The 27431-nt window shown below is 44.8% G+C and overlaps 5 protein-coding genes across 14 annotated transcripts; 2 read left to right on the top strand and 3 right to left on the bottom strand.

The window, feature by feature from the left end:
• Positions 1 to 1523: 1523 nt before the first annotated feature.
• LOC113124124 (alpha-2B adrenergic receptor) lies at positions 1524 to 3104 on the bottom strand. Its single transcript, XM_026296579.1, has one exon. It carries the CDS (start codon positions 3102 to 3104, stop codon positions 1524 to 1526), a length of 1581 nt encoding a protein of 526 aa, XP_026152364.1.
• Positions 3105 to 6443: 3339 nt separating this feature from the next.
• On the bottom strand, positions 6444 to 10099 carry LOC113124765 (low choriolytic enzyme). The gene is made up of 10 exons (XM_026297867.1): positions 10088 to 10099; positions 8636 to 8668; positions 8481 to 8546; positions 8301 to 8350; positions 8007 to 8076; positions 7821 to 7935; positions 7476 to 7648; positions 6956 to 7037; positions 6759 to 6880; positions 6444 to 6604 (listed from the first exon to the last, which is right to left on the bottom strand). Exons 4-10 carry the CDS (start codon positions 8343 to 8345, stop codon positions 6444 to 6446), a joined length of 768 nt encoding a protein of 255 aa, XP_026153652.1. The 5' UTR covers positions 8346 to 8350; positions 8481 to 8546; positions 8636 to 8668; positions 10088 to 10099.
• Positions 9264 to 11607, top strand: zcchc9 (zinc finger, CCHC domain containing 9). Of its 2 annotated transcripts, none has more exons than XM_033325462.1 (6): positions 9264 to 9332; positions 10143 to 10550; positions 10838 to 10988; positions 11064 to 11156; positions 11247 to 11315; positions 11404 to 11607. In XM_033325462.1, the coding sequence occupies exons 2-6, from the start codon at positions 10152 to 10154 to the stop codon at positions 11514 to 11516; spliced, it is 825 nt and encodes a 274-aa protein (XP_033181353.1). In that variant the 5' UTR covers positions 9264 to 9332; positions 10143 to 10151; the 3' UTR covers positions 11517 to 11607. The 2 variants fall into 2 exon arrangements, with proteins under 2 accessions (XP_033181353.1, XP_026152366.1); XM_026296581.1 differs by having other exon boundaries at positions 9270 to 9332; positions 10133 to 10550.
• Positions 11608 to 12240: 633 nt separating this feature from the next.
• LOC113124434 (N-lysine methyltransferase KMT5A-A-like) lies at positions 12241 to 17328 on the top strand. 2 transcript variants are annotated; one of them, XM_026297284.1, is made up of 7 exons: positions 12241 to 12463; positions 13566 to 13701; positions 13901 to 14153; positions 14246 to 14333; positions 14477 to 14536; positions 15139 to 15329; positions 15568 to 17328. In XM_026297284.1, exons 1-7 carry the CDS (start codon positions 12455 to 12457, stop codon positions 15776 to 15778), a joined length of 948 nt encoding a protein of 315 aa, XP_026153069.1. In that variant the 5' UTR covers positions 12241 to 12454; the 3' UTR covers positions 15779 to 17328. The 2 variants fall into 2 exon arrangements, with proteins under 2 accessions (XP_026153069.1, XP_026153068.1); XM_026297283.1 differs by having other exon boundaries at positions 14243 to 14333.
• Positions 17329 to 18015: 687 nt separating this feature from the next.
• LOC113124433 (RILP-like protein 1) lies at positions 18016 to 26936 on the bottom strand. Of its 8 annotated transcripts, XM_026297277.2 has the most exons (10): positions 26399 to 26936; positions 24642 to 24789; positions 23980 to 24098; positions 23456 to 23701; positions 23138 to 23287; positions 22317 to 22367; positions 22087 to 22244; positions 21768 to 21875; positions 21391 to 21478; positions 20317 to 20454 (listed from the first exon to the last, which is right to left on the bottom strand). In XM_026297277.2, the coding sequence occupies exons 1-10, from the start codon at positions 26684 to 26686 to the stop codon at positions 20449 to 20451; spliced, it is 1362 nt and encodes a 453-aa protein (XP_026153062.1). In that variant the 5' UTR covers positions 26687 to 26936; the 3' UTR covers positions 20317 to 20448. The 8 variants fall into 8 exon arrangements, with proteins under 8 accessions (XP_026153060.1, XP_026153061.1, XP_026153064.1 ...); XM_026297275.2 differs by lacking the exon at positions 21391 to 21478 and having other exon boundaries at positions 18016 to 20454; XM_026297276.2 differs by lacking the exon at positions 21391 to 21478 and having other exon boundaries at positions 18016 to 20454; positions 22087 to 22241.
• Between the last annotated feature and the right edge of the window lie 495 nt (positions 26937 to 27431).

Below are 27431 nucleotides of genomic sequence, written 5' to 3'. Positions count from 1 at the left end.
GGACTGGATGCAGACTCAGTCAGGCTAATGTCTGGTGGCTTTAGAAGATAAGAAGTGGGTTTTTAAAAACATGCAGCCACAAACACAGTCTCACACACACACACACAGACAGTATTCACACACCCACAAAATCAGATCAGTCCAGTGGAGGAGGAGGAGGAGGAGCATCAGCATCTTCATCAGGGATTCAGCTCGTTGCCGGGGTCAGCTCAGGTCACGTACAGTCTGTATTGCTTTGGCAGAGAGCTCACAGAAACATATGCAGCTCCCTGTCCATCATGTCCCTTAATACTGCAAATAAATCTAAATCATCTCGATGAAAGTGGGTCTGCAGGTCTGGGAAAGTCTTTTCAGTTCTCTTAAATAACGGCCTCAACAGGTCTCAGATTTATCCTTCCCCTGCCAACAAAAACCTTAAACTTAAACCTGATCCCTGTTCATAGAGGCCCCCCCACTCCTCCTACACAGGACCTCCTAGTTTTGTATTTCTTTGCAGTCCCTTTGTCGCTGTTTTGTGGATCTTTGTTGTATGTCTGAGTCCTTGTGGTCTCTCTCTTTCTTGTCTATTAACTGTATCACTGAGAAGTATAGTTATATACAGCCTGGAAACCCTGACAAACATAAATGTCAATAAATTAATGTTGATAATAAATAATCCTAATTAATTTATCGTCATGAGCTGCAGAAACCCTGTGAAAACACACTGCACCCTAAAACACATGCACTGACTCCCTGCATCATCTTTAGTTTAGAGGAGAAAAGCCATTAAAGGGGGGGGGGGGATTCAAGGGACTGGGGGAACCTTCGCTCTTGATGTTTCCCACTTTCCATCTTTCATAAAACCTCAGCTGATTTTCTGCTTTTTGCTTTAGTTTTTCCCAATAAAGCCTCTGGCATCATGGTGAATACACAGAGACAGAAAGCTCTATCCATCATGACGAACACGTCCGAGGTCACGGCGTCAGATCGGGGAAGAAATAGGAAAAGGAAGGAGCGAGAAGCAGAGGCTCAGACGAGGATGCTCACATTTTTCCTGATCTTGTGTTCCTTGAGTGCCCATTTTATCTCCAATAAAGGACACTTAGTGGTATTTGTTCTCTTCCAGTAAGACCCTTAGGCTGCTCTCCTCTATTCCCATGCATGCACACACGTGCACCACCATAGTTCTGTTTGCACTTTAAATTACTGAACACAGACCCTGTGTCCTCCTCATTTGCGTTTCAAAACATAATCAATCATTCTTCTTCAGAATCACTGAATACACAATTACGCCGTATTCTTAAACAACATTAAAGATAATTGATTCGACCACTTGACTGTGGCTTTGTGAAATCTGCCCCTTAGTCAGTGCAGCTCTGACTCAGCTTACAGAAACACACGGAGAAGAGAAAATGGATGCAATTTCCTCCCTAATGTACAAGTGTTGATGTTGACACTGCAGAAGGTCAATCCACGCAGAGAAAGCACAGAAAGAAATGAAAGTCATTTTTGATGAAGGTCTTTAGTCGGCCATAATTTCCTGTCTAGAAGAACGTGCCCTTTGCGTCCCTGCACAGTATCCTCTTAAAGGCCTTCCTGAAGTCCTTGTTGAAGATGGTGTATATGACTGGGTTGAGGCAGGAGTTGCAGTAGCCGATCCAAAAGAAGAATTTGAACAAGGGGTTAGGGATGCTGCAGGTTTGGGGGCACACTGCCTGCAGAGAGTAAGAGAAGAAGAAAGGGAACCAGCAGATCACAAACACTCCCATCACCACGGCCAAGACGAAGGTGAACCTCTTCTCCCTGTTCGCCATGGCTTTACGGCGGGACACTGGCGTCCCCTGAATCGTTGGTGTTCCCTCGGGTACCAGTTTGGTGCCGGATGATGTGGCCATGGTGTTTTTGTATCTGCAGGCCAAGTTTAGCACCTGAACTTTAAACACTTTTCTTTGGGGCAATCCCAAAGTTTGTGCCTCAGGTGTGTTTGCCTCTTCTTTGCCGCCCTCTCCGAGATCACCATCCTCACCGCCTTCCAGCTCAGAGCCAGAGCTGGAGGTGTTGTCGTGAAGCTCTCCGCCCCCTTCGTCTTTACGTTTCTGGGGCTCTTTGTGGGGAACAGCTGAGAGGATCTGGCTGTCATGTTGGAGGTTTGAAGACGAGGAGGATTTTTGGGCTGCAGTGGAACTTGGATGAGGAAGGAAGTGCTGGGTGTCCTGGCTCATGATGTTCTCCTTCTGAAGTGATGACAGGGTTGAATCTGAGCCAGACATGTTGGTCAGGACTTTATCTCGCTGGCTGCCAGTTGTACCTCCTTGATCCCCGTTCTGTTGTGACTGATCTGATAGCTTCGCCACAGGCTCGCTTGTTGCCACGCTGGCATTTCCTCCTTCCGCTGCTGCTTTGTGCTTCTGCCCGGGCGGGCAGCGAGTGTGCTGCTTGGCGATCTGATAAATCCGCACATACACCAGAATCATTATCACGCAGGGGGCGAAGAACGAGCCGATGGTGGAGTAGAGAATATACCAGCTCTCGCTGTTTAGTTCACACACCTCTTCACCTCCTTCGCTCTTGTCCAGGGTGAGAAGAGGAGGGAAAGAGATGACGGCTGAGATCAGCCAGACTACAATGATGGCCGCCTTGATGCGTGAGGAAGTACGTTTGGCGCCGTAGGACACAGGCCGGGAGATGGACAGGTAGCGGTCCAAAGCTATGGCACACAGATGCACGATGGAGGAGGTGCAGAACAGAACATCCAGCGCCAGGTAAATCTCACACCAAATGGAGCTAAAGGCCCAGTAGCCCTGCAGCTCATTAGCCAACGAGAAGGGAATAATTAGCGTGGCCACTAAAATATCCGCAGCAGCCAGGGACACCAGGAACAGGTTCTGGGCCCCCTTCAGGGATCGGGATGTCAGGACAGCAATGATGACCAGGATGTTACCGACGATGGTCAGGAGCATCATGAAGGTGATGACAATGGCAAAGGCCGCGGTGGCTTGTGGGCTGTAGGGCGAGGTTCTGATGGTGCTCCGGTTGCAGGGGCGGGTGCTGGAGATGAAGCTGACGTTCCTGCTGGGGAGTCCACCGAGCTCCGATAGGCAGGGGGCGTCTGGAGCAGCTGCCATGGTGGTGAAACTTTATTAACAGCCTCTTACAGATCACAGATGTTTCTGTTGAACACCATGACAGAACCAGGACTTCCCCGGCAGGAGGACGGACTCGGGCTGGATCAGTCTAAGTGACGGGATCTCTACACCATGAGGGAGATCTACAGAAGACACATTTCAAAACTCTGGTCAACAAATGTGTGTAATCAACATATTTAAATCTTATATAGCTCAGTCATGTGTAGCTGTGAAAGGGTTTTTCACATCGTGTGGTGAAAAATTACATATTTATGTTTTTTGTGGTTTTTAATAAACACCATTTCCCATAAGCCTTAGAGGTTTTTGGATAAATGTGCCAAATTGACAGAATTGGATTCACACATTGCAGATTATGATACGTAACATTTATGTAACTGTATTATCAAATACAGCACAATACCACAGTTTGAAGTATTAGTACTTTACCTAGTATTTCCATGTAGTACTACTCCATCCTTGGACTTCACTACATGTCAGAGTCAAACCTTGGACTTTTTCCTGCTCTACATTTATCTGATAACTTTAGTTCCTTTTCAGGATCAGATGGATCCAACAAAATACAGTCTGATCATCAAACTTTATTTTAACATCAGATTAAATAAAAGTAGAAGAACAGAAACAGTCAGGACCCCTCAGATTGATCTGGCGACCCTTTGGAGGGCCCTGGGCCCTGGTTTGGGCAGCAGCTGTCAGATTAGACGGGCAGTGGCTCCTCAGGGCTCAGTGTCCGTATCCTTCCAATAAAATGATTAAATCTCTAAAGACATTTCTGCAGCTCCTTGTTCAGTTTGTTGGTTTCGTTACTAAAAAACTCATTTTCCAGCCGGTGACTGTTCCTGTTCTGGTCCAGCTGCTTTAAAATGCTGCGTCTTAGTTGCAGAAATAGATGTTTAATGTGAACATGTGTCTGGACACGTGGATTATAGCAAAAACAGACTTTCTCCAGGATATTTGACGCTGCGTGATCACAGGACGTTGATTAATTTAATTAGTTAACAAAGGGCCTGATACATTGTCTGAATAAATCATTTTAAATCTTTACTCACTGGAAAATGTCCGTGTTCACCTCGTCTGTGCGTCATTCCTTGGCAGGAACTTTACAAGTTTATCTTCTTACACGGATCCAGAGAAATGAGACCAAAGTATCCGGGGATGGTTGCACCACTGGGTGTCCAGCAAACCGAGGCAGGAAGTCCGCTCTGATCTCCAGGCTGTCAGGGAGGAACAGAGCAGGAGAAAACCATCGCTCCACTTCGGTCCGTTTCTCAGAAAGTAGATCGGAAGGTTGTAAAATTACATGAGAACAGAATAACGTGAGCAGATACGATCAGGTGTAGGTGTTTTCTCCAAGTCCCGGTCCGGGGGGACCGGCTGCTCGCAGAGGGAGACGTGCAGGAGCTGATGTTACCGGATAAATGAGGATGCGCCTTTTTACGCGCAGTGCCGTGCGCTTCGTTTCCACTTTGGGAATCAGGTTAAAGGTGAAATACGCACCTGCGAGCGTCACATGTAGGAAAACAAGTGACTTTAAAGACATTAGAAACACTGAACTCTTCATTTTCCTGTCGAGCCTCTCAGACCTTCCAGCCCACAGCCCGGTCTTGCTGTTTTAAAGTCGAAACCATCAGTCACCGCCAGAATATTAAACAGAAAGTCGTTTTTATTATCACTTAACAAGGAGAAACACCAAATATCTCCGATCATTTCCGCTTTGTTCTGTCATATGTTGATAGAAAAGTGATTTTACTGTGTTCTGAATTATTCTACATAGTTTGTTTTTACTCACTAACCTGCAGTGATTCATCAATTTATCAACGAACCAAGCAAAACGTTTTTATAGCATTGAAGCAGCTTCAGTTTTCTATGGTCTTAACAGTCTCACAGGAAGAATTCAGATCCTCAGTACCAACTGTAAAAATGCTCTAGTGAGGAAAACGACTTCATTTACTGTAGTCTGCTCATTTATTCTGGTCTTATTTATACTAAAGAGTCCAGTCCAGCAGCAGCACAAACTGCACGAACAGCTGTGAAACAGTTTGAACACAACTGACTGGGTCTGGCACAGGGGTTCCTAATAAACTGGCCTGGTCCCACACAGGGGTTCCTAATAAACTGACCTGGGCCCACACAGGGGTTCCTAATAAACCGACCGGGTCCCACACAGGGGTTCCTAATAAACCGACCTGGTCCCACACAGGGGTTCCTAATAAACCGACCGGGTCCCACACAGGGGTTCCTAATAAACCGACCTGGTCCCACACAGGGGTTCCTAATAAACTGACCCAGTCACACACAGGGGTTCCTGTTAAACCGACTGGGTCTGTTTGTGTGTTGCAGCCATGACTTCACCAACAGGGACCCAGCAGGACTGTGCTGAGTACCTAATGTGATGGAGATGTATGCATATGAGGGCTGCAGGGGCCGATCTGTGGGCGGACACATGCAGGAGACACCAGACAAATGCTTCACGAGCTGCTGTGTGGGAATTTCTGTGACAGTCATTGATCATTTGCAGCACGAACGGCTGAATTCATCACACCTGCTCGACAGGAGCTGGAATAAGTGCAAGATCTTCTGTGTCTGCGTGGACTTTTTCACAGTTCACTGCAGTTTTCAAACCCACAGTTTCTCAGCTTGAATTCAGTTTTACAACAACATCAGAAATTCTCTGTTTTAAGTAAAAGTCCAAACTGTTACTGCAGTAAAAGTACAAAATGTACCAGTCACTGCAGGATCAGGACTCAGTTCGTCACCTCTTCCAAAACTCAGTGTGGAAACATTTTCAGTCCTTCAGTAAAAGTCCCAAAACACTGAAGACATAACTTTACCCTGGTACAGTCAAATGTACGGTGGAAACTAATGGAAACACTTAGGTACCTCAAATTTGTGATGAAGTACTGCAGTTGAGTTAATGTACTTCATTTCTTCCCATTACTGCCTGGGTCACTAACTGATGGTGACCGTGAGTGAGCCGATACTCTGAGGTTACTTGATGTTTTGTGTTATGAGGTTATGGCTGTGAACATATTGACTCTGTTGCTCATTTCATTTCTCTTTGCAGCTCGTTTTATTTTTTGTTTCAAGATGCTGAATGTTCTAGACACGTCCTGAACGTTGTGAAATATTGTCCTGCACTGGCAGATGGAGAAAAATGTGGTTTTCTGGACTCTCTGGTTATGAAGAGAAGTGATTTTTATTTGGGACTTTCTGCAGCAGGTTGTTGTTGCCACACGTTGGCCCATTTGTTGTTTACAAAGCACATGTCGGTTTGCACATGACAAGTATCAGATATGAACCTGTAGTTTATTAATAAACCAGTCAGTTATTACTGCTATTGCGCCCTCCGGTGGTGAGATCCAGCCGCTGCAGGGCGGCAGGTGTGTGAGCAGAAACGTTCCTGGGGCTGGTTGTGTTGGTGCGGAGCTTTGACTCGGGTCTGACGGTCGACGTCTTTTTCTCAGGCTTGTTTTCCATTTCATCTGCAAGAAGCAGCAAAACAGGAAGACTAGAGAAAGGAGTAGTTTTGTTTTCAGACAGGTGTTTGCAGTGGTGGAAAGTGACTCAGTACTAGTGTTGTGATGACCTGACAGGTTAATAAAGGCTGTGATGAAAACTAAAGGTGCACACACACACCACAGTTGTAGAGTTGACGAACTTTCTGAATGTCTGTCTGCGTCATTCTCTCCCTCTGCCCCATGGCCTTCGCATTGGTGGCGGGTACGATCGTGGCCTGTCCGTTGGCTGAAAAACACTTTCTGCCACAGACCAGGAGCAGAGTCACAAACGCTGCTTCACAGAGAAACACACTTTTCTTACTGTGCTCACTTTACCTTCCATAGTGCATGATTGAAGTGACGTCGTACGGCAGGCTGAAGGTTCGACCCTTCTTCTTTATGAAGTTCTTCTCCATCCCTGCAACACGTTTGTTACAGTCACTGGAAACAGACAAATCTCAAACGCTTAAAAAGGAAGAAGCTTCTGATGATGGTTTCCTAAAAACCAGCAGAACCAGAGACCAGTGGACTCTTGGTTCCTTCAGAGCCTGTAAACAGTGACGGCCGTTCTCAGCGTCTGGAGCTGGTTTTTGGAAACAGACGGGCCTCCCATTGTTGGTGAGGAAGAACCATGTGAGCCAGGTCAGCACTGTGGCTCCCTGCTGGGTTTTTAATAGTCTTTGAACAATGGAGGTCTACGGCTCAGACCCATAAGCTGAACCAGGTTCTGGATTCAGGGGCTGAGGACACCACATTCTCTCCCTAAAATCTTAACCTGACCTGGATGAGGCTCAGAAACCACAGATGTTTGTGTTTTCAGTGAATTAAAAGGAGCCACAGAGCCCAGAAACTGTACCTGGCATGATGTTTTTAGGAAAAATGGTGATGTACTGTTCGCGGTCGGCCCTCGTGTGTTCATGGTAGAAGCCCAGGGCGTGGAGGAGCTCATGGACGATGTTACCCACGATGCACAGGGGCCCAAGAAACACGGGCTGCTCTTCACCCACAAAGCCCACATATGAAGAACAGCTGGAACGATAATTATTGAGTCTTTGTGGTGGTTTTGTGTCTCACTAGACCAGATGTTCAGTAGTTTACCTGTGGTGTTACTTTAACAAGTTTAGACGTGAACTGACTAATCTGATAATTATTCCTAACAGTGTTTAAAAAACACAGACGTGTCCTTTAAAGCTGCACATACCCAAGGCTCTTCTTGAAGATCAGATAGTGGGTCTCAGATCGTCTCTGGTGGAAGGACACACAGGTGTGCTCAGACACCATGGCCATAGCAGACAGGATGTCAGCTGTGCGTCCGGCTGGAAAACACACAAAAGCTGTGAAACAAAAAAAAACGTGAGCACTGGGACCTTGTTTTCTTGCTGCTCACCTAACTCCTCACTGATGACGTATGGTATGTCCACTGTTGGCCACGTGTTCCCTGCTGCGTTCCTGTCACTCTGTGGGACCAAATAAAGGACAGAGCACGTATATTGTACTTAGATCATCAGGTCTTTACATGCAAATAATAAGTAACTGAAGCAGATGAAAGTAAAGGATCTAGAGACCAGTGGACTCTTTGTTCCAGTCTGGAGCTGGTTTTTGGAAACAGACGGGCCTCCTGTTCTTGTTGGTAAAACAAAAGAGCGTTTTTATAAATGAGTGTGGATGTAGTTTCACTCACTGGCTGAATAATGTCGCCCTCATACATTGTAGAGTCGTTGGACATCAGCTCTGGCAAAGACAAACAGCAAAACAACTTTAGATCAATATTTTTAGAATATTGATCCAAAAACATCAGATACAGTTAGTACTTTAATACTTTAAGTACATTTGGCTGATAATACTTAAATACTGGGCTCACCCTCCAAAGTCTCTGGGTTAGAGTTTATATAGTCCCAGGCCTCAGTGAGCGACTGGTTGGAAAGTCCTGAGAAAACAGTTTTGTTTGTTAACTAACAAATACGTGACACACAGTTGAACATGGATCAACCCGAGCTTGATTTTAACAAACGGTACCGTTTCTGTCGTCTTGCACAGGACTGGACCTGACTGAAACACAACACACAAGGATGAAACCAGATGTTTGCTTCTCCTGAGAGTAAAGTCCAACACCATGACTTCTTACCATCTTCAGCGTTTCCCACAGATAAAACTGCAGCGAGAAGCAGAGGCAGCATCCTGTCAGAGGCCAGAACACACGGTCTCCTTCAGCCTCACCTCATTACCACGTTAAATGAAATCACCTGTGAGCTGCTGGTTCCCAGACACTTATAGTCCTGCAGCCCGGCTTCAGTGATTTAAGTGGGGTGGACAAAATAATAGAAACAGTCACAACTGCAGCCTCCAGGGGGATCAGCGGCTGTGAAACAGTCTGAACACAAACTGAACCATTATCTCCTTCATGAAGGAGGATTCACTGCAGGACTGTTGGATTAAAAGGATCAGTCCGACACAGGGGTTCCTAATAAAACGACCGGGTCCGAGACAGGGGTTCCTAATAAACCGACCGGGTCCGACACAGGGTTTCCTAATAAACTGACCGGGTCCGACACAGGGGTTCCTAATAAACCGACCACTCACGCGCAGCTGCGGTTCTCCGGGGTTGTCGTTAACTGACACGAGCACCAGGTGGCGCCATCCGGCTGAGTGTAACCAAAGAAGAAGACAGGACACTTCCGGTGAAAACAAACACGTGGGCTGAAAGTCTCTAAAGGTAAAAGATGTTTGAGCTTTTTGTGAATATTCTTTTGAAACAATAGTTTCGGTAGAGAAAGTGGTTTAATATACGAGCCGCGTTCGTGTGTTCGGGTTTCTTCGTTAGGCACGTTGTTTTTGACAGCAGCTAGCTCACATGCTAATAGCCTTCAGGTCAAGCGAAGCTGGAAAAGAATCAGATGTTTAATATGAAGCTAACAAAGACAAGTGTAGATGGAAGGTGTCTGAATGTGGACTGTGATGTTCAGCTTTGTCATTAAGGTTTAATGAACATGGTCCAGATTATTAACCTGTGAGTCCAGCTGAGATCAGGTACATGGATGGATCGATACACAGAGAGGACTTTATAAATCCTACAGGGACATTTGACATATTTTCTATTTGACAGTGGTTTCACTGTATAATCAAAGTATAAACTGTTAGTTTGTAGAAAATACACAGTACAATAATATTAATATTCTGTAGAAAACTGTACATTACTGCAGGTCACAGGGTTAATCTAACAAATTATAAAGTACGATTTATATACTAACATACTACTCAAACAGTACTACTCAATATACTACCATACTACTCAAACAGTACACATTATATACTAATATACTACTCAAACAGTACTACTCAATATACTAACATACTACTCAGACAGTACTACTCAGTATACTACCATACTACTCAAACAGTACACCTTATATACTAACATACTACAGTACTAGTCAATATACTAACATAATACTGAGACAAGCCTCTTACAAGCAGTTTTCTTTGCAGTTTCCATCTAATGCAGTTTTCCTTTAGCCTCATCCAGAGCGCAGCCATGACGAGGTGGGCACGAGCCAACAACGTCCATAAACACAAACCGGCCGAGGCCACTCCATGGAGTCAGCTGAGAGCAGGAGGAGGAGCAGGCCGTGCAGGCAGGTCCGGTGACCCTCCTGTTACTAAACCGGGACCTCAGCAGGACCGCCTGAGGAGGACTCAGCCCAGTGGCTCCACTGTGCAAAAACCCAACCGAAAGAAGAAGGATTATGTCAGTGAAGACGTGAACGGTTTCCTGGAGTACCTGAAGCAGAGCGGCCAGCCGCTGCCCCGTGGGCCTGAAGGAGGGAGGGGGGGCGAGCAGGAGCTCAGGGAGGAAGTGGAGATCGCTCTGAAGAAAGACAAGAGGAGAGAGGACAGAAGGATAAAGAGGCAGAAAGACAAGAAAAACAAGATGGTGAGGAGTTAAAATTAATTTGGATTAAAAACAGTCACATCGTACTCTCAGGAGGACTACCCTGAGGACTTCAGTGCTTTTACACACTCAGAGCCACAGAGAAATTAAAGGGACATGTTGTAGTTTTTTTTCCGGACAAGAAGATGCTGTAATTCTGCAGGAGCCCACTTTTGCACTCGTTACTTTTCCTATTTATGCAGGTTTTCATGTTGACCTCCTGATAAACTCATATTTGGGTCATCAAGCCAAAACAACATTATTCATGTTTCCTCTGTTTCCCTCTTCAGCTGTGCTTTAACTGCAGGAAGCCTGGGCATGGTCTGGCCGACTGTCCCGAGGCAGACAGAGACGAGGAGATGGGCCGAGGCATCTGCTACCGCTGCGGCTCCACCGAACATGAGATCCACAAATGTAAAGCTAAAGTGGACCCTGGTCTGGGTGAGGACAGCGTAGAGCCGTGTATTACAGATGATACTTAAATGCCTTTTAATAACGTTAAAATGTTTGTCTCAGGCGATTACCCGTATGCAAAGTGTTTCATCTGTGAACAGACTGGACACTTGTCAAGGTCCTGCCCAGATAATCCTAAAGGGCTTTATGCACAAGGTAATAACATCATATCAAACATGGTTTCTGCTAATTAAATAACGAAATGTGACTTGATTTTTAAACAAACATTTGTCCCTGTGTGTGCAGGAGGCTGCTGTCGTGTTTGTGGTTCAGTGGAACATTTTCAGAAGGACTGTCCAGAGCACCAGGCTGCAAGTGAGTGGAACCATTTCACTGTGACGCTTTTGTTACGACTTGTACTTCTGGATCTAAATGATAACTTCTTCTGGCTCTCTCTCTCTAGCGAATGCTGTGACCGTTGGCTGGTTGTCCAACAATATGAGTGCAGACCATGAGGAAGTCCATGTTCCAGTGAAGAAGGCCAAACCCAAACAGACTAAGGTGGTGATGTTCTGACCAGTAGAAGAAACTCACATGTTTATCTCTCATACTTTCTGTTTCATGTTGTGTATAAAATCCTTTTAAATAAATCACTTTCTGTATATAACCAGATTTGATTTATTTTAGTGCTTGAACAGTTGATTGATTTAAAAGTATTTGTTCTGTTTTTGTGTTAATTGATTACAACAGTCTAATCTGATCTAATCACTCATCCTTTCTAGAGCTGATAACTGCGTTTGTCTGCTGAGTAAATCAATTCATTGAATTTTAGGTCACAGTTTTACTTGTTACACTTATTAAAACCAAATTCAATATTATGACAGTAAAAGAAATAATGTAAAATAAAACATCTGCGAGATGTTACTCGATTTTAATATTTCCTTAATTAAAACAAATCCACTTTTCTGTTTTGTTCCCAGGGCGTCTGTGACGTGTTTGTATCTAAGGCTCATGGGAAATTGTGTTTCTTTAAAACCCACAAAAATAGTAGAGTAAACAATGATATTGGGTCTTTTTTTAAATAACCACGTCACCTAAACAAAAACATGTCATATATATTTGTAACATATATATTTGTAAAACGGTGGATTTTTAGTTATTAGTGATATGATGCGATTTTCTTCGTCTCTGTTCGGTAACCGACCACCTTATTCGGCTTCCTTCGTTGATCACGTGACTAACCTTGCCATAGAGAGGGGGACGTCGTTACGTCGTTGCGTCACTACCGCTTCGTAAACGCGTAGAAAAATGGCGGACAGGAGCTGCGGAGGCTCCATCAGCTGAACCTCTGGGGCTTTAAACCGCACAGACCGGATCACAGTCTCCGTGGACTGGGGCCAGCGTGTCGGGAGGCCACCGCCAAAGCAGCCGGAGAAGGTGAACCTGTGGACGGGTGGAAAAGTCCGTTTATTATTCAGATAAACTGCGAGAAGAGCGACGAAAACAATTCGGACATGAGCGAGGTAAGTTCAGTGTTAGCAAGTTGGAGCTAATCAAAGTGGATTATTAGTTTATCTGAGAAGGAGATTCATGTTCTTGTGTTTAATTGTCTCTGAAACATAATATTAGAGTCTGTAAGTGACTGTAAGTGAACTAGTGTCGGTACCATGGTGGTTTGCGAACATTAGGCCAAACGACAACATCAGCACTTTAAGACGGAAATGAGTCGTTTTCAGCGAGTTATTGTCTAAAACTACAGAAAACTGCTGTTTAGTTAGTGTTTAGTTTGGAAAAGAGCCCAGAGGCCTGTCTGGACTCTAACGAGGACCAGATGTGGAGCCAGCATGGTCCCCTCTCAGGGACCCACCTACTTTTAGTCCAGTACTAAGTTACTGTATTGCAGAACAATGTTAAGGGACTTTACTTCACAGTGTGAATGTAGAAAATCAGCTTCTCACGAGTTATCAACAGTCTAAGGATATTTGCTAGAAATAAAGGCAGTACTGGGTTTTATGTCGTTACCTCTGAACAAAGTTGTGTGTGCTCCACAGTGAATCTAAACATCAGTAAAACATTTGTACAGTACTACATGTATGTGTATCTGTGTATGTGTATAAAATGAAATATGGTCATTTTTTTTCTCTGTATTGTGGAATCAACAAATACTACTCATCTCTGGTTTTTGGAAGTTCTGGTGGGCAGATCTGACTTTGGATGGAGACATGCTAGCTGTACCCATCTGTTTCCAGTGTTTATGCTAAGCTAAGCTAAGTGTCTCCTGGCTGTAGCTTAATGTGGGCAGCTCATGTTTCTCAGGGGCCACTTCCCTGCTCGTTTCCCAGCTATCCCTGCCCTGCCCACTGCTGATTAACTGGATCGAATGTGTTCAGTCAATCACAAGCTGGAAATTACAGTTAAATTTGTCTTCCCCTCCTCCCAACCTCGTCTGAGATGGTATCTTCCACCAAGAGCAGGGGTGGGCGGCCCTAGTGTGTATTGATCAGACAGGTGTGGGAATAGTATTGATCAAATTCTCAGCAAACAGTGGAAAAACAAGCTTGTTCATGTTTGTTGCTCTAAAGTTAATATGGACCTTAAACTACACTTGTCTCTCTGCATTTGCAGGATATTACAGACAACAGCTGTGTGTTAAGCAGCAGCCAGTCCACATCACCAGTTCATGATGAAGATACAACCACAGCTGATGGAGGCTGCTCGCCACAAAGCTCCCAGCCAAATGATGCTCAGGGGCAGGGAGAGGGTGAGTGTCTCTGCTGCAGCCTCCAGGGAAGAGTTTCAGTGTGTAAATGAACCACCAGAGAACACACACACACACACACACATACACATATCACTCTTTTTTTGTGTGTCTGAATATGAAAATGTAGGAACTGTGAGGTAATAACACTGCCAGCCATAATGTATATGTTTTTCATTCACCTTTTCCTTCTTCCTCCCAGACAAGAGAACAAACGCCATCGGCACTACGCCAAACGATTCAAAGAGCCAGTGTTCACCCTGCTTGTCAGGTGAACAGCCATCACCTCCGCAGCTCCACCGCCCTCCTTCCCCCTCCAGTCCCTCTCTGCCTCACAGCAACAGCCTCTCTCACAGTTTTCTTCACACCAAGAACAGCAGCGGTGGCGCTCGCCACAGACATCAGAGGAGAGATGCCCACCCCAAGGTCAAAGGAAAGAAACCACCTCGAAGACTGTACGCACTGCCTCTTTATCCATTTCCACCCATCTGTTGCTTTTATGACATGTTTGTGAGGGTTGTTGTTGTGTTTGCCTTTTCCACAGCAGTGCAGCCGGGAAGAACTCCCAGAACCGAAAACTTACTGAGTTCTATCAAATAAGACGAAGCTCAAGAAAAAGTAAAACGGAGCTAAAGGTGAAATTAAAGTGTTTCTGTTACATACAGCACATCAGTATTTTTATTGTTGGTGATGGTATTGGTGTGTGTGTGTGTGAGAGAGAGGGAGAGAAGTCCAGGCTGCTACTTGTCAGTCTCATTTTGTTCCTTTTTCTCCCCAGTGTGAACTAAAGAAGCACATAGATGATCTCATCACAAAGGGAATAGAGGAAGGAATGGAGGTACGCTGAGGTTCTTGCTTCTGCCATTTGAAGATGGTTCATAAAGCATGTTAGCAGCCAGACATCTTGTAATAATGTAGATTTTAAAAGGAAAAGTCTCCTCCAGCTCAGCCTGGTCCTGGTTCCAGAAGGTTTCACAGTTCACTTCAGGCTTTGTGTGTTTTATTTTACCAACCATACTATTATTAATCAGGTTTAATCATTAGGGGCCATGTTTAACTTCAACAAAGATGAAACGATCAGAGCAACAAACTGAGCTCATCAGTTCACACTCTGCTCTTCAGTGCAGTGTTTTCTCTGTTGGCTGGAGTTTTCTGTTTTAAATGTCTTCTTCTATAAATTGATGGTATAAGTGTTTCATATTTATGTTTGTGTCACAAACGCACTATCCATCCATCTATCCATCAGATCTGTCTGTTCCTTCACCTCCATGTCTGTCTGACATGTGTCCAGCTCTAATTGTCACACTCGTTTATGTGACGGCCAAATTGCAGTTTGCTCTGAATGAAACAGAGACGCAATAGACTCCACAAGATGAAGATTTCCTGATGGTTAATGTTCCAGCTGTGTGTACTCACAGAAAACCTGTCATCTTTTTGAAGGAGCGGAAAGTAGAAGGAAAGGGCAGAGCAGTGTTTGCCACTCGGCCTTTCCAGAAAGGCGAGTACGTGGTGGAGTATCACGGAGAGCTGCTGCAGATCACCGACGCCAAGAAGAAGGAGGCCGAGTACGCTCAGAACCCTGCCACCGGCTGCTACATGTACTACTTCCAGTACCTCTGCAAAACATACTGGTATGTTACACATTTAAATGTATGTCAAAGTGTTGGCTGACAACCTGCTCCATGAAAGATGTTTGAAGTTCAGTGCAAAGATTTTGTAGTGCTGAACATCTGGTAAGTACAAGACGATGTTTAGTCGTTTGAGGCAGAAAGGTGTTCAAATGAAGAGCAGCTGGTTATCGAGCACGTTGTGCACGTGCATTAAACGTCTTCAGCTTAAAGACTGATGTGAATGTTTTCGTGTCAACAGTGTGGACGCTACAAAAGAAACCGGTCGAAAGGGTAGGTTGATAAATCACAGTAAAAATGGAAACTGCCAAACGAAACTCCACGACATCAACGGTGTGCCTCACCTGATCCTCGTGGCCTCTCGAGACATCGATGAGGGCGAGGAGCTGCTCTATGACTATGGGGACCGCAGCAAAGCCTCCATCGCGGCCCACCCCTGGCTCAAATACTGATCAGAAAGGAAAAGGACCTTGTTGCGTTTTAATTGTGCTTCTCATTTGCCAGTGTACAAAGAGCCTCAGAAACAGACTGTGAACCCAGTGTTGTTCCAATAATGATGGAGCTGAGGGAGTTTAGTACATGATGGAGGGGCCCGGGGTTGATGGGGGGTCACATGACACCTGTACTTTTATTTATACATGTATATGAAACGTTCTGCTTGTTTTGCAGCACATTTCTTTTGTATATTTTGTATTTCCTATAGACCAATGCTTCTGCAGCATGCAGGTGGTAATTAGTGCTCTGCATTTTTATATTGACTTTTGTTTTTTTGTTTTTTTTAAAAATAGCTGTTAGGTACTTAGCAATATTGTATTTATGGCCCCAGAGCAAGAACCATGAGATGCAATTTACAGCCTCTTTTTTAAAATATGTTCTGTTAGAGTGGAATTTACTTTCAGGCATTAAATCTCACACCAACTTACATAGCAGGAGAATAATGGTTCACCAAACCAAACAAAGTCCTCAGAACTTTTGTTTTTAGCTTTTAGCTCATGTATTTTTTTATATTTAGCATCTGCAGAACATTTGAACTATCATGTCCAACATTCAAATGATGCAGATCATTTTACATTGTGTTGTACATGAACTTACGTATTTAGTCGATATAAATATCTGCACTGTGTAAATATATTCTTTGCTTGCTGATGCAAACCCAAAGGGACAGTTTGACATTTTAGGGAATCTGTTTGTTTTTACTCTGTTTGTGAAGGTGGGAAGAGAAAAACCAGACTAAGTAGAACGTCCTGTTGTTGTAGTTCAGAGGCGTCAACATTATGACGACAGGTGTCTCTAATGTTTGCACATCGAGTTCTACAAACACAGGATGGGAAAAGTATTTCAGTCAAATGCAGTTTGGTATAAACTACAACCTCAATAAGAAACATTAAGTTTCATTATCACATTGGTATTTAAGGAAAAACGGAACCACCTAAAAACCTTTTACACTCCAAATAAGATTCCAGCTGTTCCCAGCTGCTTCCAGTCTTTATGCTAAAATAAGCTGAGCTGACTCTTGATTGCAGCTTCATATTGAGCATCTATCACTTCACAAGAAAAAGCAGATTTCCCAAAATGTCAACAGGTTAAATTATTTGCTCAAAAACCACATGGATGCATGAAATAGATTTCATATCTATGCACAGAGGACATGAGCCTCTGCAGCTGTGGCTTCGGTGAACTGTTACACTCCTCTTTATTGTAGGTCTTTGCAGATTTCTACACCTCAACCATTATTTAACAGCTGAACCACCAACAGGACTTTGTTTTAGTAGGTTTTTCAAAGGGTTTTTCATGAATTGTAGCCAGAAGGTCAAAGAGCAGAAAACTGGTTTCTCCTATTTGTCTTTGCGGTTAATTTATTGGTGTCTGATCCTGTTAGCTTGAACGTCACCGGGACTAATTATTTGTTGTTTTAAGCAAATGGTTAAAAGTGCAGAGGTTTCCAGTTCTGTACATAATAAAATTTAAGCTGTGTCCACATCACAGCTGCTGTTCTCACTCATACAGACCCAGACCTGATGTTTCCACAGTGTGAACAGACCAAACCAGATTTGGTCCACCAGCGTATGTGGTCCTAGATCTGGTTTCGATTTGATGTGTGTATTAGCATATTTCCAAACATGTCAAACTTTTCCTTTAAACCCTCTGAATTCGTGTTTTTGTGATTTGCAGCAGCTTGTTTTTAAAAGTCTGCTGACCAGGATCCTCTTTAGTTACGTCTCTATGAATTACAGGATTGTTTTAAATCCTGTTACAAAGCAGCATCACCAGTGTTGGCACAAAGGCCCAGTCATAGATGTGGGACAGCTTTCAGTATTCCCAGTCTAGTCAGTTTATTAGGACCCCCTGTGTTGGACCTGGTTGGTCTAATCCAACAGTCCTGCTGAAAATCCTCCTTCATGAAGGTGATAATGTTTGAGTTTGTGAACTAGTTGTTCTTCCACCTGGAGGCTGCAGTTTGTTGTTTGTCAGTGAAAAAGACTCAGACATGGTTGAGACTAAACACAGTAAATCTGTTCATCATAAAATCAAAGTATGTGCACAGTAACTAGCTCATGTCGTCAGTTCGCCTGTCGACCTGTAACCTGCACATCAGTTTCATTTTAATTTGGAAGACGACAAAGTGAAAACTGTTCTCATCTCGTACCTGATGTGTTGAGTGAAGGCAGGATAAATAAAAAAGCAGACGTCTCAAATAGACATTTTATTATCAAAGAAACGGAATAAAAGCAAGTTTATTTAACAAAGCACTGATCTGTTCATTGCATCTATTAAATATCCATTTCAACACTGACTTATTTATAATAATAATAATGAGCTGTAATGAGCATTTGTTGATCTTTTTATGTTTGTTTTTCCCTTTAAATGTGTAAATGGTCCTGATCCCTTTGAAGAACATGATGCTCTGGTCATATCTGTGAACATGTGCAGCAGAAGCTGCTCTGACGCTCAGGTTTAGCTGAAAACACACGGTCACACCACAGACACACACTTCATCAGTCAGCGTCAGGCCGCGAACACAAGCAGCAAACATTTATCGTTTTGAAAACTTGAAATCACACAGGTTTCTAATCCGCTTCCACCACTTCACAAACTTCTCTGGAGCTTGTGCTAATCACCTCAACCCAGTCTGGAAGACTGAAGCGTTTCTTATGAAGCAACTTCCTGTTTTTCATACGAAGCTGAGTTTATTTCCTGCTCAGCTTCAGCTCAGCTTTATTACTGGAGGCCTTGTATGAATGATGCATAAAAGCACAAGTCACCGTGCACACGCCTGGTGAGTACAAGTCTAAATGTGCAGCTGCAAGTTTCTGTGTTTGTTCTACGTTTGTGTGAAAAATAGTTGTTTAAAACTTGGTTTAGTTTTCCTTTAAAACATCTTGTATTTGTAGAAGTTTGGACTGGAATCTGTCATTTTATTATGAATAAATATATTTATTAACTCTGCTTCATTTAAATAGGTTCTAGTTAGTGGTTCATAAACAGAAGACGTCTAGGACTGTAAAGGAAGGCTGATGTTATTCTGTAGCTTCTTGTATAAAAGCTGTGAGTCAACATACTGTATAGTCTTATTTAAAAGGGAAAGAGTACGTGCATTTGTTGGGGACTATTTTCAGCCGCGGATGAATCCACATTAAGTCTGTGGTGCTGGTGGCAGCAGTACATGGGACTGAGTCAGAATCATTTGTGCTGTTTCAGGAAACTTAACACAGACACTTGTTACATCGAGCTGCATGTTGGAGCGTCTGAATAGTATTGATATAGATATTGATCAGAAAAAGCATCTGATCAGAAGCTGCTTTGGTTCAGATGGTGGTTGTGCTGTGCAGTAAACAGCTTTGGCACAGTTAAAGAGACTTACAGGCTGTTCTGAGGTTCTGGATGTTGGATTTTAGTAGAAATTATTAGTGAAAGTCAAATATTGCATCTATTGAGTCAGAGACATGTTTAATTATGAAAAACTGATGAAAACAGGAAGATAAACATTAAAAATATTCAGGTTCAAAATAGTTAATTAATAAAAACTGTGTTGAAAAGTAATTTTTCCCCTGAAACAAATATTTTTACTTTATGATTTCTGACTCCTGTGTAGTTAAGGTGTGACTTCACTTGGTTAAAACTACAGTGAATTACTGTCAATGTTAGAATTAGGTCAAAATGATCATTTACTAATAACTGATGATTTTAATCCAGTAGCTCCTCATTTTGACTGACCATGAGTATGTTTATTGCTATCAAACCTATTTTTATTATTTATTTTATTTATTTATATTTTATTTATTTTTTTGACAGGTGCTTCTATTCTTGCTGTGTGTTGCATGTCATAATTAGAAATAAGTGCCTCTGCAGTTTTTTTCTGTGCTCAGCTGTTAAACTGTGGTTCTATGCAACATTTCGCAGACAGATGTTCTGCTGAACTACAGCTGCACATGAACAAGAACTGATGCTTCCGATAAACGAAGGGGGCACAAAAGAGAAAAGGTGGAACACTGCAGCGATTGTGTGTTTTCTGTTTCTGCGGAATCATAAAACCTTCATTCGGTAAATCTTAACGTCATTTAGTGTTTAGGTGATAAAGTCGACATCTGGAGTTTTAGACTGAAAATACACTTTTGTGTCCCAAACCTTCATCTGGTGATTTTCACCCACGGTTCCACTGGACCTTCAGCAACGTGTCTTTACCCACTTTGGTTGCATCAACTTCCCACGTTCCCTCCTGCAACTTCAGTTGACTCTCTCCTCCTCGATTCTGTGAAATCCTCCAGTCACTAAAACATTTTCTGGCATGTTCAAAGTTTTAACAGTCTGTCTGCTGCTCCACTGACAGACAGATCCTTCTCCTGTGTTTAAATAAGAGGACTTGTTCTAATGTGGAGCTTCATTCAGCTGATCCGTCAGTTATTCAGTTTTCCACCTGCAGCACAGGGTCCGTCAGTCGCAGCCTCGCCTGATGGACACGGAGTGTAAGGACTTTAGGGGGAGCTTGTTTGGGGGTCACATGTGCTGTAAGGCCTCCTGAGCTTGTTCCGTGTACACGTCGTCCCTCCCTGGCCAGGAGCCGAGGCCGCCGTCTAACTGCCCGCTGCGCTGTGGCGTCCTCTGTTTGTCCCGCGAGAAGAAACTAAACCTGAGCCGGGGGAGGAGATGTGTCAGAGGTTTGCAGGAACATGCACATGGTGTCTGCAGTGAGGGTCAGTTCTACATTAATCTGGGTTAGAGTTAAACTATTACACAGAACAATAAGTCCATCACAGGCAAGTTCACTGCTACAGCCTGATAGACACTCTACATAAAGGACAACACAGATGAGGATTATCTTAGATTTTATCTGGTGTCAGTGCTGTTGTTTGGGTCTGTCTGGGGCATTTAAAACCACATTTCACATAAGCCATCTGGATATTAGTGCAGACGTCAGGCTGGAGGATAAATAGGGACTGGAAGTGTTTGTGCTGTGGAGGCCAGACTGGGCCTTTATTTGTCCCTCGTTAGGAAATGATGCGTTAACAGTTTGTAGTTCTGAAGGTTTAATCAATAATTTTTTAACTGAAAATCTTTTTCCTGTTTGCCAGTCAGACCTGGAGTCACAGTGTGATGAGCTGATTGCAGCATTTGCAGGGTGACAGGTTATTGATGTACAAAGACATAGACGCAGTTTTCCCAGCAGCCACTGCAAACAGAATCTGTTTTTTCTCTTCCAGCACGAGGTCCTGTTCCTTCTCTATCCTCTTAAAAACTCAACTTTAGTATGAATGGCAATGCTGCCTCGTGATTGGCTGATCAATAGGCAGGTGCACAGGTGTTAATAATAAAGTGAGTCTATAGTGCAGAGTTATGTTGTGAGTGCAGCTGCAGGGAACCAGCAGTTACTGAGGTCAGTGACAGAAAGATGATACGTCTATTCTGACTGGCTGATTTTTATGATCCGCCACCATCCTATTGGATGATGGTAACGAGACAGCCCCACAATCAGCCAATCAGAATACGGCAAGGGTGGAAACTAGGCTGTGAAAGGCAGCACATGCATGAGGATGGAGACCGAAGCCAAGAAAATATAGATTCATACAAGCGAAATGAGACGTCTGATTGGCTGTAAAGTGGGGTCATCTGGGATCAAACCAGCCGCCACCATCGGCATAATGGCTGTGAAGATCCTGTCACACACACAAACACACACACACACACACACACACACACACACACACACACACAGAGGGGGGAGGAGGGGGGGGACAAACGGGGGAGACATGGGGTGTTTGACCTCATGTAAAGTTCCCACTAAGGCAAAAGACGAAGGCTGAGTCTGACAGAAAACAAAAACTGCTGCAAGCACATGGAGCATTTTCTCCTTCGCTGCCAGGATGTTTACTCTGTGTGTGTGTGTGTGTGTGTGTGTGTGTGTGTGTGTGTGTGTGTGTGTGTGTGTGTGTGCGCACAACATACAGGCGTTTGATCCCTGACTCTGGCTGAGCTGCAGAGCGGGAACGAGTCCTCAGTTCAGGGGAGGGAGACGGAGACGGAGTGAGAGTCTCATCCTCTGGTGGTTCGTCGCTGCAAAGACAAATATGATGTTTTTAGTGTCATTCATGGAAAACAAACTAATATATTTATTAAATTCGACATCAGTCCTTCCGGTCTCTGCTCTGTTTCCACTGCTCCACCGGCCGAGATGGTTTTTGGATTAAGCTGGCCTCCCTTTGTCGGTGAGCCAGTGCAGCCTGTGGCTGGTGTGTTGGTGACGCTGCTTTAGTGCCTGTCCCACCTTCTGTAGTAGGCCAGCTCCTCCTGCAGCAGGAACACTCTGGCTTTCAGCTCATTCCTCTCATGGAGGACGTCCCTCAGCTCCTGCAGGGTGAACCGGGGTCGGTTGGGGTCCTTTGGGTCCAGAGCTCCCGTCTCCTCCTCACACAAGGCCTCCTGCTGAGAGAGAAATGCATCACACCCAGGGAACCAGAGAAGGACAGGAAGGAGGACAGGAAGAAGTGAGGATACCTTGGTGAAATATTGGAACACAGCAGGCATGTCCTCATCGCACATCGCCTCCTGGTGGCAAACGTTGAACTCTACATCAGACACTGCACCTTGTTCCTGCATGTTTGTTTGGTTGAGCCTTCCCTCCTCCCTCTGAACTGCTTTTTTAACTCAACACACCTGAGTCTGTCCAACACCTCAAGGATTCAACTACATGCAGCTCACAGGCGTCACACATGCACGGAGCAAACCAAGACCACAATTCTTAATATGGAATCTCTTCATGCACGACTGCTCTGTGATGTGACCCAGGGGACATTATTCTGGGTAAGAAAACCTGTGGGGGGGTCAAGGTTTCCTGAGCAAGGCACAGGCTACCAAGGACAGACTGTCGGGGCTCTATGTTAATCCTCAGTCACCTTAGCTTTTGGACTTTGTATGAAAACCTGTGACCCAATGCTGGGCTTTAATGGTTTGTACAAATGTGGTCTCAAACAAAGAACCTGTGAAGTATCAGTTTGGTCCTTTCTGAGGAGAACACTGGACCATGTGACGGACCCATGCAGCGTCAGCTGGACTCCTGTTTGTGCTGTCAGTGTTTGAGGATGAAGGTCACGTGCTGTTAGAGGCTGAGCTGCCCGACTGATCTATATTTAGAAGTGCAGTTGTCTCCTGTTGTTGGAGCAGTGAAAAGGCTAACGACTCCCTGTTAGTTGTCACACACTCATGCAGAGCCGCTTCTGCAGGTCTCTCAGTGTTAGTCCACCTTCCTCTGGGGGGAGCGTTGGTGTTAGAGTCAGGACAATCACACCACTGCTTCCTAACTAGCATGTCTGTTTTACCCAAAGCAACACTGCCTCGTCCTCGGCCTCATCCTCGGGGCCCTCTGGGCTAAGGGGACCAGGTGGGGGCCGCGGGGCCGGGTCGAGCCGCCCCGGCATCAGCTCAGAGGGCTCAGGTCTGTGTGACCAGCCCTCAGCAGCTTTACCAGGCTGGTGGAGTAAAAGAGAGTTATTCCTCTGTTCACTGTGACTTTCACTGAGCTTGTGTTCAGTAACACGTTGGGCGATTTAAGGACCTACAGTTTGGGCCTCAGCTGGAGAAAATGTCTGGTTTATTGAAACTAAGACTACATTCTACCTCTCAGGCTTTGGTGTTACCTCTGCAGGTGAGGGAGGATGAGCTGCGGATTCCTCCAGGTTCTGTGCAGGCAGCTCTCCCTGCAGTCGCTCCTTTAAACGTGCGACTTCCTGCCGAAGGGCAGAGACTTCCTGTCCCCGGGCCTGAGCGCTGGCCTCCAGCTCCACCTTCTGTTCGATCAGTGCTTTGCCCTGAGCCTCCACCACAGAGATCTTATGGCGCAGGTCGTGGTTGATCTTCATGAGGCGCGACTGTTGCTGCTGGAGCTGCAGGGACAAAACACATCAGCAGGACTGAACTGGAAGAATCATCCCCTTAAAGCCGCATTAGCTGAGAATTAAAGTACTCCAGGACTGTATTTCCCAGAATTCCACTTTGCTCTAAAACATGTCACTCATACTGAGCACATGAAACGAGTCAGTAGCCTCCAAATAATCAAACTGGACCAAATACACGTAGATGCAAACTAATGGCTTCTGATGTGATGTGGAGCAGGTGGATCAGAGTGGACACACTGTAACATGGACATTCACTGTGGACTTACTGCTTCTATGTCTTCGTTTTTCAACGTGAGCTCACGGTCCTTGGCCCGAATCTCGTCTCTCTGTTTGTCCACCACTTCCTTCAGCTTCTTCATCACCTGCCGCTCTCTCTCACTCATACCTGGACCCACAGAGACAGGGTGAGACACTGAGGGGGGCACAATCACAAGAGGCCAAGATTTTTTTCAGAAACTGTTTGTGGTCCCTATAATCCGTCTTTATTCAGAGAGAAGCCAGATCTGTGCAGAGGAACCCTGATCTGTGTGGGGGCTGAGCAGGTGGACCGTGGACTGAGGCTGGTCTGTCCACAGTGCGGCCTCTGATGCAGAAACTGGCTCGCCCTCAGACACAGAGAAGGCTTCCTTTGTTTGTGTGTTAGTGTGTGTTTGTGTGTTAGTGTTGACTGTGTGCACAACTCAGAGGGCTGGGAATGTCAGACGGACAAGTTTCCATCCAAAATGCTAATTTCCATCTACTACTGTTGTGCAAGTACTGAGTCAACAACAACAACAACAACAAGCTGTTTAAAAATGTTTTTCTAACATGCTTCCCTCAGAGATCCATGACGTAAAGCTCTTTAGTATTATAATGAGTGTGTGTGTGTGTGTGTGTGTGTGTGTGTGTGTGTGTGTGTGTGTGTGTGTGTGTGTGTCCTCGTCCTCACCCTCGTGTCTCTGCAGGTCGTTCTCGCTCAGTGAGTCTTTGATGGACATGTTGGTGAGGAGGGTTTTGTTCTCCTCCTGCAGCTGTGCGATCTGAGAGAGCAGGTCCTGAGCCTCCCCCCTCCACACGTCCTCCACCAGCTCCAGCTCCTGAACACAACACGGGTCCTGTTAAACTTCATTAAACTGTATCTGCCAACATCCCTTCACATCTAATGTTTGTGTCAGTGACGTTGATGGTTGGAGATATTCGTGTTTTCTTCTTATTGAACTGCATTGACTTCATACAGCACCATCATCTGCTCAGAAGTTTCATTTGTACATTCAATCTCAAAGCCGGGCAGCACGGTGGACTGAGTGGTTGGCCCTGTTGCCTCACATCAAGAAGGTTCCTGGTTTGAAACCCATCAGGGGCCTTTCTGTGTGGAGTCTGCATGTTCTCCCTGTGCTTGTGTGGGTTTTCTCCAGGTACTCTGGTTTCCTCCCACAGTCCAAAAACATGTATGTCAGGTTGATTGGTGACTCTAAATTGCCCATAGGAGTGAGTGTGAGTGTGTGAGGTTGTTGGTCTCTATGTGGCCCTGTGATGGACTGGGGACCTGTCCAGGGTGGACCCCTGCCTTTCACCCAGAGAGAGCTGGGATAGGCTCCAGCAGATCCCTGGGACCCTGGTTAAGGACTAAGGGGGTACAGATGATGATGTACTTCAAATACCAGCTAATGACACTCAGCCTCAGCTGACGGACAAATTACAGCCAAACCAAACAGTCTCAGAAAGACCAGCAGGTCTGACACTGGTCTGACAACAAACCCTGGGCTGAAATCAGCTGTGCTGAAAATTATTTTCTTTCTCAGTTCAGGGTTTGTGTTCAAGACCAGATTTTATTGCAGCTTAAATAAAAACTGACTGTCCTGGTTCATCTTCCTGAGCAGGTGTCACAAACTTTAACCAAAGTACGAAAGAAAATAAATCCTGCTCATGTCCCAGGACATAAAACATCATGAGACCCAGTTAGTCAGTCACTGTCACGAGAAGCTGACGTAAGAACTTTTTTATAGCAGTGAGCTGAGTGACTGGCACAGCAGAGTCTGCAGACTGTCTGCACAGTCTACATACAGTCTGAACAGTCTGCACTGCAGACAGGTCACGTTCTTCAGTCTTTCCACAGCAGGAAACTCTTTCAGTGCATGAGCTTCACTTATTATGGAGTACTATTGTACTACTGTGTCGTACTGGTACTGGTACTTCAACTGTGTATTACTATGTAGTTCTGGTACTTTCACCTAGTGTTATTACTGCTTGGTAGTGGAACTTTTATTTTTATAGAGTATTGTTTTCATGTGGTATTAATACTTTTATTTTGAACACACTATATAATATTTGATACAATATATATATATAGTACTGTTAACAGAGAACTTTTACTTTGTGGTACTGGTACTTTTCCTGTAGTCAGATTTCCAGTCCAGGACTCTTACTCATAATAGTAAAGTTGTAATGAAGTATAAATACTGTGAACTGGTACTTCAAACGCAGTATTTTAGGTTAGTAGTACTTAGTATTTTATAGTACTAGTATTTTTCGAAGTAAAAACCTCCTGTGGTTAAATCACAGTTTGTAACTCTGGGCCCAACAGTCTGGTTTGTTTATTTGTTTTTGTTTTCTAGCAGCTTGTAAACATCCGGTGTCAATTAAACTGATGTGTGAACGTGTGGACCGGAACCGTTGTCGGGACCGGACCCGTTGTCGGGACCAGACCTTTCGGTGCTTCTTCTCCTTCTCCAGCCGGTCGATCCTCTCCAGCCGCAGCCGGTCCAGCTCCAGCCGCAGCTCCTCGGTCTCCGGGCCGATGCTGCTGCGGCTCACCATCACCTCCAGGATCTCCAGGACCCGAACCACTTTGGGCATGAGCCTGGACAGAGCCTCGCAGCCGTACTGGTCGATGATCCGCTCGAACTCCTGACCCACAACCGCGGCGATGTCGTACACGTCCATCACTGTGAGGTCGGCCACATTTTTCTCCAGGGCCGAGCCGGAGCCCTCCATGTTTGCCCGGTTTCCTGTTCGGTTTCCTCCACCTGGAACTTCCTCCGGCTCCAGTTACCGCCCGGACCCGAACACAGCAAAGCGGCGGAAAACGGTCCGGCTATCGGCCGTCCATTAGCGCCGGCTGCCCCGGCCTGTAGTGGGTCTTCTTTGGGATAAATATCGGCCGTGTCCCATCGCTGTCCTCCCGGGTCCTGGTCGGTGCCGCTGTCCCGTCTCCGGGCTGACGGACACCGGGAATTTCTACAAAATAAAACATCACTTCCGGGCACACTTTCAAAATAACAGTGCTGCGCTGCTGGACCTTTTTGTCAGTGATGGAAAATATAAAAATATAAACTTTAGTGCTGCGTTTCATATAATTTCATATGGAGACATCAGGCTGTGTTTGAATAACTGCCCAGGAAGAGACGCACATCATTTTGTTTGTGGTCAGAGTTTGTCTCATCATAAGCTGGTTTTGGCTCCTGTGGGTCAACTTTTACTCATTTTGAATCTTTTCTCTCTTTTTAGTTAATTTGCATCTAGTTTGACTTGTTTGGTCCCTTTGTCTTGTTTTGAGTCTCTCTACAGGGGCCCGTTCCCAATAGACCCATTCAGTAATCACTTCAGTTATGAAGTATTTGTCCTTTACCTGAGTATTTCCATGTAGTACTACTTCATCCTTGGACTTCACTACATGTCAGAGTCAAACCTTGGACTTTTTCCTGCTCTACATTTATCTGATAAACTTTAGATCCTTTTC

This window comes from Mastacembelus armatus, chromosome 12 (genome assembly GCF_900324485.2).
Source record: "Mastacembelus armatus chromosome 12, fMasArm1.2, whole genome shotgun sequence".
NCBI lineage: Eukaryota > Metazoa > Chordata > Actinopteri > Synbranchiformes > Mastacembelidae > Mastacembelus > Mastacembelus armatus.
This window is presented reverse-complemented; position numbering and strand designations above follow the sequence as displayed.

Coding starts and splice junctions, on each gene's coding strand:
- LOC113124124 (XM_026296579.1), bottom strand. CDS start 3,104: ATGGCAGCTGCTCCAGACGCCCCCTGCCTATCGGAGCTCGGTGGACTC.
- LOC113124765 (XM_026297867.1), bottom strand. CDS start 8,345: ATGTCCAACGACTCTACAATGTATGAGGGCGACATTATTCAGCCA. Junction 7,936..8,006: donor CGTCATCAGTGAGGAGTTAG/GTGAGCAGCAAG, acceptor TGTGTTTTCCAG/CCGGACGCACAGCTGACATC. Junction 7,649..7,820: donor ATCTTCAAGAAGAGCCTTGG/GTATGTGCAGCT, acceptor TTATCGTTCCAG/CTGTTCTTCATATGTGGGCT.
- zcchc9 (XM_033325462.1), top strand. CDS start 10,152: ATGACGAGGTGGGCACGAGCCAACAACGTCCATAAACACAAACCGGCC. Junction 10,551..10,837: donor AAGACAAGAAAAACAAGATG/GTGAGGAGTTAA, acceptor TTCCCTCTTCAG/CTGTGCTTTAACTGCAGGAA. Junction 10,989..11,063: donor TAAAGTGGACCCTGGTCTGG/GTGAGGACAGCG, acceptor TGTTTGTCTCAG/GCGATTACCCGTATGCAAAG.
- LOC113124434 (XM_026297283.1), top strand. Junction 13,702..13,900: donor TGCTCAGGGGCAGGGAGAGG/GTGAGTGTCTCT, acceptor TCTTCCTCCCAG/ACAAGAGAACAAACGCCATC. Junction 14,154..14,242: donor AAGAAACCACCTCGAAGACT/GTACGCACTGCC, acceptor CCTTTTCCACAG/CAGTGCAGCCGGGAAGAACT.
- LOC113124433 (XM_026297275.2), bottom strand. CDS start 26,686: ATGGAGGGCTCCGGCTCGGCCCTGGAGAAAAATGTGGCCGACCTCACA. Junction 23,288..23,455: donor ATCCTCCCTCACCTGCAGAG/GTAACACCAAAG, acceptor TTACTCCACCAG/CCTGGTAAAGCTGCTGAGGG. Junction 22,368..23,137: donor ACGAGGCAGTGTTGCTTTGG/GTAAAACAGACA, acceptor GTTTGCCACCAG/GAGGCGATGTGCGATGAGGA.